General features: G+C 39.8%; 1 protein-coding gene across 1 annotated transcript; it reads right to left on the bottom strand.

The window, feature by feature from the left end:
- Positions 1 to 2,185: 2,185 nt before the first annotated feature.
- LOC121378235 (chymotrypsin-1-like) lies at positions 2,186 to 10,539 on the bottom strand. Its single transcript, XM_041506314.1, has 3 exons — positions 10,520 to 10,539; positions 4,147 to 4,206; positions 2,186 to 2,727 (listed from the first exon to the last, which is right to left on the bottom strand). Exons 2-3 carry the CDS (start codon positions 4,202 to 4,204, stop codon positions 2,555 to 2,557), a joined length of 231 nt encoding a protein of 76 aa, XP_041362248.1. The 5' UTR covers positions 4,205 to 4,206; positions 10,520 to 10,539; the 3' UTR covers positions 2,186 to 2,554.
- Between the last annotated feature and the right edge of the window lie 353 nt (positions 10,540 to 10,892).

The following is a 10,892-nucleotide window of genomic DNA, read 5'->3' as shown; positions in this document are numbered from 1 at the left end:
TCTCTCTGTCGTCTGTCTTTTGTCGTTTTGTCGTCTGGTGGTCATCGAACTTCATTAAGTCGTCTGTAGTCTATGCACGTTCGTACACTGCCATCTTTCTTTCTTACAAGTACAATTGGTGAACTCCAGGGAGAACTACTTTCTCTTATTACTCCTTGGTTCTTAAGTTTCTGAATAGCTTTTTCCTCCTCTTCTGCAAAAGCAAGAGGTGTTCTGCGAAAAGATTGTTTGATTGGTTTTACATTTCCAGTATTTATGACATGTTGACAGAGATTTGTTCTACCCAGATCATTTTCGTTTTTAGAAAAGACATCTGCATATTCTATTAACAATTTGGCCAGTTCTGTTTTTATTGAAGTTGTCTTCCCCTTGATTGAATTGAGAAACAGAGTACTCAAATGTTCTGGAATTTTAGCAGCTACTTTTCTAAATTCTCTATCTTCCTTTTCCTTTAATGCCATTTTGTTCCTTTCGTGATTATTCCTGATAAGAAATGGACTTTCTTTTGTTGTGTACTGCTTTCCTTTTATGATGGACTGTTCATTTACTAATGCTAATCGCCTTACCCTGTTTGTATTGTTTATTTCGACATCATTTTCACAGTCAGTTATGATCTTTATAATTGAGTTATTGTTGATTTCTTCTGCAATTCCCAGAACGAAGCTAAACCTGCAACCACACCCTGGCACACGATCGGACTGCCCAAGTCAGCCCAGACTAACATAAAATGAGAACTGTTTAAACAAAATAAAATGACTGTTATACAAATTTAAAAAGTTAAAAGAACGGGTTTATGTTTTAGAAATTTTTCGCCACGATTTAAAAAATATATTATTTTTATTTTATTGTAAAATTAATAGCAATGATAAAACAACTATTTTATTATATGGAAGTATAACAGCTATTGTATTATATAGATGAATGAGTTATTATATACAATGTGTGTATATATATATATATATATATATATATATATATATATGTATATATGTATATATATATATTATGCACACACACGTCTGTCTGTCTGTCTGTCTGTCTGTCTGTGTGTGTCTGTGTCTGTGTGTGTGTGTGTCTGTGTGTGTGTCTGTGTGTGTGTGTTTGAGAGAGTGCGTGTGTGTGTGTGTGTGTGTGTGTGTGTGATAGAGAGAGATTTCTATTATAGTATTTAGAGTCAGGCTTAGAGACTGGATGCCAGGCATAAAAATAATTACCACATACACAGTTGCTATTATTATTTTGCTATTATTAACCCTAGTGGTTAAACTAGTTATCATCAACATCATCATTATCAAGACGAAAAGAAAAAAAGAGAAAAAAACGTGATGATATAGCCACAAAATCTGTTTATACTAGTATACAATCCATAGTTTATTACTGCACTTTTCCCTCTGTTTTTTCAATGTTGAAATAGACCAATAAGTTCGCCTATTGCATAAATAGTCTCGCCCGATAATTTTAGAATTTGTATGCTCCCGAATAACGCTATGAAAGGCGAAGTGTAATTGGTCAATATTTAAATTGTTATTTATAAATGAAATGTCAGCTGGACATGGGGTTCCACGCAATGCTGTTAGATCTACTGGTGAGACCAATAGAGCTAATTTTAATCAGATTGGAATTGTGGGTTTAGTAATGTAGCAGTGCATGCCCGTGGGAACGATATATGGAGTGTGTCTGTGTAGGGGGCATAATCTCTATTGGGGGTTTCCTTACTCTAGTGAGTGTGTGTGTGGGGGGGGGGGGGACGGTGAAGGTGCAAAAGTTATATTTTTACATTTTTATATACATTTTCCCCCTTCCCTCCCCTTTAACTGGTTGTACGCTTCTAGTGACTTGCGATTTGTCATGATTTTCGTACTATATTGTAAGATATACATATATCACATTCAGTACTAGGCCACGATGAATGTGTGTGTGTGTGTGCCCATCTCCACACATTTTGGCACCTTCCTACGCCCGTGAATACCTGTTATTATTATTTGATTATCTTTTTTTTCTTTTTTTTTAAGTGTGTGTGTGGGGGGAGGGGGAGGCTTATAGCAACGCTTTCGATGTTTCAATTGGCAGCAGACAGCCACTCGGGACTAACGACTCTACAACAATATGCGTATGTTTATACGGCAACATTAAGTCAAATTAACAATATATTATTTTTATTTCCCAACATATGTTCAGGTGTAGTTATAGTATAACGAGAGTACTAACAGAATCGAAAATAGAAGTGATGTGCTTCTCAATGGACAAGAGGTCTAATACTTATATGCGATTCAGTGTAAATAAGACATTTGTTTTCATCCAGTTCTCTGGTTGCTAGGCATGCTAGGGTGAAGGTCAGCGGATGTGACGTGCAACACGAATCGAAGAATCAAATAGTTTACAAACGTTAGCTGGCTGAACTTGGAGCTGGTGAGCCGATGAGGAGGAATTTCCTTCAGTATGGACCTTCTTAGCGTGTTGATACTGAGTATCATGCACACATTTCGAAATCCAAGCTACGTTTTTGGTTCCAAAGCAAGATTAATGGATGTCTTGTGGATACATTTTTAAAAACTCACTTTCTACCATCGACACACTGCGCCGTTTTCAGGATTGTACTGGCTGATATGATCACGCAGCCGCACGTGTGACTTCCGGAATACATTAACGAACACATGTACGGATAGTCTGCAGTGTCAGCATCCGATCCTCCAATAACTCGTGTGTCGAGTCTTGCCGAGAGCGAGCCTGGTCAATAAGAATACGATGTAATAAAGTAAAGAAGAAAAGTAAAGTAAAGAAATAAAGTAAAATGGATCCAGGATTTGCTAGACTACTACCTACTAACATATGACTCAGATGAGATGCTATTTGCTAAACTGCTATCTACTAACGGAGTACTGCAATGCAGTGTCTTCTGACAGTACGCCACATGTTGGTGGAGTGTACTCAGCTCAAGGAAACTAGAAAAGATATATTTGGACAACGATCTGTGATGGAATCCTTTCAATTCCATCCAGAACTTATTTTACAGTTTCTACGTGATACTGACTTTTATTCTAAATTTTAATTTTAACTATCTGTGATATTTGTTTGTTTTTTTGGTACAGTTCTTTACATTGTGTTTTTATTTAAATCTTGAATTTTCATATTGATGTTGCTCATCACTTTAGTTTTTCACTTACCATAGTTTGACACCCAATAGCCGATGTATTTTCCGTTCATTCATTCATCTACTAATGGGTGCAATTCGAATGTTGACCTAAATGAGATGCTATTTGCTAAACTTCTACCCACAGACATGTGCATTTCGAAATTTTAACTCAGACGAGTTGATATTTATTAAACGTCTACCCACTGACAGGCGACTCAGACAAGATGCAATTTACTAAACTCCTACCTACTGACATGTGCACTTCGAACTTTGACCTAGATGAGATGCTATTTACTAAACTACTATCTACTGACAGGTGACTCAGACGAGGTGCTATTTACTAAACGCCTACTTACTGACAGGTGACTCAGACGAGATGCTATTTACTAAACGCCTACCTACTGACATGTGCACTTCGAACTTTGACATAGATGAGATGTTATTTGCTAAATTACTACCTACTGGCGGGATTCGCACTTACTGAACCGATTCGTACAACTGGGTGTTTCTGGAGATGATTGCTATGGAGAAGAACAAAAAAAATTGACTGTAATGTACTTTGGTGTGCTGTAGCTTCATAGGCCAGTGATTTATCATATTCATTGTGAACAGGAGTATATTTTATTTAACGACACCACTAGAACACATTGATTTATCGGCCATTGCATGTAAAACATTTGGTAATTTTAATATATAGTCTTAGAAAGGAAATGAAGCCTGCTACATGTTTCAATTAGTAGCAAGGGATCTTTTATATGCACCATCCCACAGACAAGATAGCACATACCACGGCCTTTGATATACCAGTCGTGGTGCACTGGCTAGAGCGAGAAATAGCCCAATGGGTCCAGACCGACCGTGCATTATTACTTCATCGTACCTTGACAAACTATGGAAGCTACAATCAGAAATTACCTTTACAAAATCCACATTCTAATTCGAATATTCGAGGAAGCTAGCAATCAATTCGGTTTACAAGATCATAATTATATATAATTATTACTTCATCGTACCTTGACAAACAATGCAGGCTACAATCAGAAGTAATCCACATACATTCCACATTTTCATGTCTGAAAAACAAAATGAATAAAATTGCACTTTTTTCACATTATTATCAAATAGTGTCAAAGGACATAATCGTATTGCCCCCATAGTGTTGGAGCAAATCATCAAAATGTGAAAACCTGAGGCCTTTTAACCATGTACTTCCATCATTCTACCCGCAAAATTAGTAGTCCAGTAAAGTTGTAAAATACCTAGAACAAATTGCTACAGAAGGTTTTTTTGCTTTGACTGGTTCATTGGACCCCACTGATCATCATATCAAAAGTTATCCCGCCTAAGGGCCCTAATTTGCATAAATTCAAGATGGCCGCCACGTCAGAATTCAATGTACAGCAAAAAAAATTATGGTTAGTTTTAGGGCCCATAAATGTATGAACAACAGATAGGAATGTGATATCAATCTATCAAATAAGGCTACTTCCGTCATGATATGACGTAACTATGACGTAGTATTACGTCATGACATGACGTAGTCCCTGATTTTACTGAAAATATATATTTTGTACCTTGTTATTGTAATTCTCTATAGAATTTGGTTTTGATTGCTGTTTCTTTAGCCCTAGAAGACTCTTTGGGACCAAATACTTCCTACTTAGTCCAATAAATCAGCTGCACTACTTGGCTCAGCCCCTAGGTACAAGTCCGTGTCATCCTCAGTCACGTCAATTATAGCTGTGCTATTAGAACAGTCATCACCACGACATTCACTACAGGCATTTGTGCATTTCAGGCCTTGCTTTCTACAGCTACATCTGTTTGTGGAGCAGTCCCCTTTGCACTGGCACCTTATCAACTTAAGAATATAGTCAGGGGCAGGCTGACAGTCCATTGTTCTAGGTAGAAGTTTGCCCTGCAGATTCTGCCATCCCCAATCTACTGCCCTCAATGTACATTCCTCATCCTTTGACATCCAACATTTAGCCTGGTAAAAGGCTCGATAGATATGGTACTGTCCGGCATCCAGTGAGGGTGTAAGATTTTGTATTTCTACGCTGGTAGCGCACCTCACTACTTTGTCCTTGAACTTCCTTATCCGTAGTGAATCTAAGGACTCTGTCTTCTTGCCTCCGTATAATTCCACGAGGACCTTCTCCCCAGAGTTTTTCAGCTCCTCACGAGTGGAACAATCCAACATTTGCTCCAGTCGCTTTGCAAATGAAGAGTTTGACATTGCCTTTTTAAGTGGTAGTTCCTTGCCAATCCCGTACAATCTGGAAGTTGTGTCACAACCCCCAATGGCATGGATGATGGGTAACAGGTAGCAAAGCTTTTCACCTAGAGAAGTTTGCAAAGCATTGATCTGCCACTCTCTAATTTTAGTGTTTTTATCTGGTTTCACTGCTTTGTCCGATCGAAATATCAAATCATCCATGTCCTCTTCAGCATGGTGACAAAGTAACACCAGAAGGTCGGTGTCTTCTCCAATAACATGTGTAGCACCATTGTTTGCGCACTTCACCCCAGTTAATGCAATCAAAAGATCAGCATCACCTTTGGAGTGCAAGGTTTTGATACCCTGGGTTTGGATTTTTCAGACAGGAAATTGATTGATGAATTTCTGCTTATTTTCGTCGTTTGCCAAAAAGTGTTCCTTTTTCGACTTTAGCGCCATGCTGCCAGTAAAGAACACCTTTGGTCCAACTGCACCCTTTGATCGCCTGAGATGAGTAACATATTTTGTGGCGATGTCCGTTTCATATCCATCGAAAACGACAATTGGATTTGAAAACCTTTTCACATACTTGACGTACGTAGAAGCTATGGAGTCAAATGTTTCACCCCTTTTCCAGGGAAATCTCTGTAAAAGAGAACCTCCATCGAGGACATTGTACACTGGTTTGCTGTCACTTGTTTGCTGGCCTTCATTTGATGGAGTGGACGGTAGCGCATCAGCCAGTTGTGGCTTGTTTGCAGGGCGGAGAAGACTGTGTTTATCAAACAATGCTGTTGGTTGCGCAGAAAGTTCATATTTCAATAGATCGTCCATGCTATACTCACTGTTATTAGTTAGAACTAGCAGCCTCTGAAAGAGAAGCTGAGGGTCAACTTTTAGGTTTTCGCCATCCACAACCAGCTGTTTCAGTCCCATTCTTTCTGTTTGGTCTTTCCTTCTGAAGACAAAATCAAATGCGTTTTGTCCCTCCATTTTGTCCAACAGTCACGCCAGTGGCTACGCTGTGTAATGCTCCTTCTTCTGACACGAATGGGTTATAGTCATTGAGGTACTGGAAGATCTTTATGATCGCGTTCTTTCCGCGCAACAAAAAGGTCCTTATGCTGATCACTAGTACTGTATCTTGCACCTGTAAGTTCCTGCATTGATTCATTGATGTCAGCACAGGCGGGCATTGCAAGAAGCCAGCGTGTCCGCTGCTTCTCGTCCATACCCCGGCCTCTTGTCAAACCCCCTGTGGATTTGATTGTCGGCATAAGAGCCTGTTCGATGACCAGATCACTTGGCAACCCAGCCCAGAAGCGGTCACTGCGCCGAATGACAAAAAGACCAGAACTGAACTTGTTGTAGACATCAGGGCTTGTTTCTTTCAATTCCAGCATATCCTGAAGATGGATCTGCACTGATTTCACGTAGAAGTTATGTCCAGATGTGGCAAGATAGGGATGCATGTCCTGGAGACACCTCAGGTACAAATGAAAGTCACCCGTCCTTTGAGATCTCAGAAACGTCTTCAACAACTTAACCATCCCCATGTACTGGATCCAGAGTCTTCCTGTTGGGAACTCGGACAAACATTCTTTCTCTGCTTCCATTTTCTCCTTTATCCGGTCAAATACATCCTGCTGGCAAACCACTTCGTTAGTCATCTCCTCTGCCAGGAAAGCATCACAGCATTTCAGGGCCTCCCGAAGGTCATCTGAGGTATCTGGGACGTCTTCCTCTCCTGAAAAAACTGGTACATCATAGCATCGTGTTAAGAGGATCGCATTTAAAGCAGCGTCCACCAGGAAGTGTCCTCTAACAGCCCATGCGTATGCCTTTCCAGCTAACATGTGCTCCACAGCATTGCCAGTATAAACTAGCTCCAGCGTTTCCTTCAGGCCCGATCCTTGCATTATGTGACCGATACTGCCAATGTAACTCATTGTGGTGTGAAAAACCCCAAGTATCAGTATGATTGGCTTGAGAATGTTGGCTGCATCTTCATTCAGAATGATTGTTCTAGATTTCCACCAGAGAGGCTGGTCGAATGTGACCACTGGAACTGTGCCTTGACGCTTGCTTTCAGTAGCAACGAAGTGGAGTATAGAATAAATGCATGTCATATCAGTTGGGTCAAGATCCAACATAGGAAGGAAGTGAACACTAGCCTTCCCTGGATGGTCCCCCTTGCGCAACGCCTGCATCATTCCACTCCAGCCTGGGGACCGTGGTCGAATGGACCATGGTACTTTCCACAAAGTGTCCAGTTTTCCATGGTGTTTGTTGGCCACTTCGACCAGGGGCAATTTCTTGAATACCAATGGAAGGCTCTTCCCTTTAAGGTCTCTATAGTAGTGAATTGCAATTTTGGCATCCTCCAGTCTGCCTGTTTTTGAGATCTGGGTTAGTCGCGGAATAGCACCTTGTCTTTTTGGCATACCAGGGGTCATTGTCATTATGATGCCCATTGCATGGACTGTACCACGTCCATCTAAAGTCACTTCTTACTGATAGATTGGCATAACATTCCTATCTGTTGTTCATACATTTATAGGCCCTAAAACCACACATAAAATAGTTTGCTGTACATTGAATTCTGACATGGCGGCCATCTTGAATTTATGCAAATTAAGGCCCTTGGGGGGGGGGGGGGGATAACTTTGGGGTAACTTTTAATATGATGTAGAGGGGGATCTATGGAACTGTGTAAAACAAAAAAACCTTCTGTAGCAATTCGTTCTAGGTTCGGCCATATTCAGCATAGTTTTACTGGTCTATAGCTGTAATTCATGTACAAATGCGTAGTGATTCTTTTGCAACCGTATATAGCTGTTTGGCAGCAATGCTAATACAATTTTTAAAAACCCGATGTTATCCAGATTCGGGCATTTTCGTTTAATCCGGGCAAACACCAGTGTGACGTCACGAGTCACGTGACGGGCATTCCCCGAATAACCGCAGTGTCAAAACGATTTACCAAGCTCGTGTAACGAGAACGCTTGACCGTCCTATGCGACGTAAGGTAAATAGAAAAACAACAACAATGAAAATAAGTTATAAAAAAACTAAAAAAAAAGCATGTACTGAATGATAATAAGCTTATACATTAATTTATTTTAGTAACAGAAGCATGTTAAACGTCGACAATCCCGACTAGTTAGGCCTTTGCATCTATAGATAAATTTATCGTTAGTCGTACGCGAAAAACTCTGGATCACAAACACCTTCATTTTCCACCTTGTCAAATTAATTATTATGCAAAATATGCCATAACAGCTGACTTGGAATAGGAATTGTTAAATTTTTAAAGAATACGCTTAACTAGACGATGTTTATATACGATGTGATTATATATACGAAGACCGTGTATATAGCCTCCGCTAACGAGGGCTGGCTATATTCACAGCAAACATGTATATAGGCGGTAAATAAGTATTTGATTAATCCATATTACCGAACCATCTCAAACAGGAGGAATATATACTAAGTACTGTACGAACAGAGTATTTTCTGAACAGGGGCGGGGGAGGGGGAGTACATGAATTTAGCGGACCCTTTTGTGTACGTTTTCCATAGACATATGAATAGCGTAATATTGCTCGTACAGTACAGTACAGTAATTTAAAAAATTAATATCAATAATAATACACTATTATTATTATTATTATTATTATTATTATTAGCAGCCTACTACTACCTTTTTGGGGTGGAGGGGGCGGTGTTTTATCTGAGGGAGTTTTGGCTATAAGAATGCAAGATTAACGTGCGTGCAGTATGTAGGATGAACTTGTCCCTGCACGTAGAACTGGAACTAGGTTAAGTAATAATTCAATCTAATTAAAATTAGCTCCACTATTACATGTGGATCTAACAGCAGCCCGTTGGAGCTCATGTCCAGTTGACCTTTCATTCGACCAATCAAAACCTTACTTGTAGAATCACGCCAGATTGGTAATAATTAAGCCAACCTTTGGACGACCAAACATGCGACAGTCCACTGGGTTTTTTTTTACGCTATACATTAAACCGAATGACCACTTTGCGAACCAGTCAAAATAATTTAATAATAATAATAATAATAATAATAATAAATGGTGAGTTCATATTCTGAATGTTTATTATTTTATTTCAGCGTATTCGCAATTATTTTCGTTATGAAATTAATAATATATTTTTTATTATTTGCCATGTATATAGCTGGTCCTCATTTGCCAAGTCTCTATACACGGCGGTCGTTTATATAAAATCCAAAAATACATTATACGGTTGTCGTATATATAACCTCATCACTTCGAGTCTGTTTTGCCGTAATTTTTTAAACTTATAAACATGAAGAGTTCTAACTTTTAAAAATGAAGCGTGTCATGGAATTCCCTCGATCGTAGTTCAGTTAAAATGTTTTGGATCATACGGTAACTAGGTTTGGTATTCCAAATGAATGTAATTTCCATTTATAATCCATATTTAGAGAAATAAGGCCCACTAAATCCGTGATTGAGCGCCTTTAAGGACCATATAGATATTGAGGGAGAAAAGCCGCTGGCGCCACTTCATGGGCTACTCTTTTCGATTAGCAGCAAGGGATCTTTTATATGCACCATCCCATAGACAGGATAGCACATGCCACGGCCTTTAATGTACCAGTCGTGGTGCACTGACTGGAGCGAGAAATAGCCCAATGAGCCCACTGATGGGGATCATTCCCTAACCGACCGCGCATCAAGCGAGCGCTTTACCACTGGGCTACAGTCAAAGAACGAAGACGTGGTGTTACTTTGAAGATTACAACCCCTGCGATTAAGAAAATGTCTTCGGTAAAAGAGAGAGAGAGAGAGAGAGAGAGAGAGAGAGAGAGAGAGAGAGAGAGAGAGAGAGAGAGAGAGAGAGAGGAGGGGGGGGGGGAGAACACGTGGCACTGCTGCAACACAAGCTATTCAAACAAATAAATACAATTGTAATTACAATCTAAAATATTTTATGACACCTTTAAAAACGATATATATATATACACACACACACACACACACACACACACACACACACACATATATGCCTTGAACTTGTTTGTTCCATTAAACCTATAGCTATTATTAGAACTAAACCTTTGTCATTGCCACAAACGTCTTTAGCCTACCGTACTTATAGTGTTTTACACGTACCTATTTGTCTGGCAACTGTGTCTCAGTTCTCGTCTAATACTGCTTCATTCGGCAACACTCGGGCCTTTTAACCGAGCAGCTTTACCGGATCGTGTTACCGGGTGCAGCGCATCGACCCGTTTGACTACCCGGAGGTGACTTCCCACTGAGCCCGTACAGGATAGATATCGTAAATATCAGTCCCCCGGTGACTGTCAGTTTGACAATTATATATACTCGGTGTTTTTCAAATTATGGGGTAGGATTTAACGCAGTCGGTTGGGTTTGAGGTGCTTGCGTCGAAGGATCGAACCACATTCAACTGATTGGTTTTTCTCTCGTTCTAACCAGTGCACAAAGGCCGTGGTGTGTGCTTTCCTGTCTGTGAAAAAGT

This window comes from Gigantopelta aegis, chromosome 8, assembly GCF_016097555.1.
Source record: "Gigantopelta aegis isolate Gae_Host chromosome 8, Gae_host_genome, whole genome shotgun sequence".
Classification (NCBI taxonomy): Eukaryota; Metazoa; Mollusca; class Gastropoda; order Neomphalida; family Peltospiridae; genus Gigantopelta; species Gigantopelta aegis.
The sequence above is the reverse complement of the archived record's forward strand: the minus strand, read 5'-3'. Positions and strand labels throughout refer to the sequence as shown.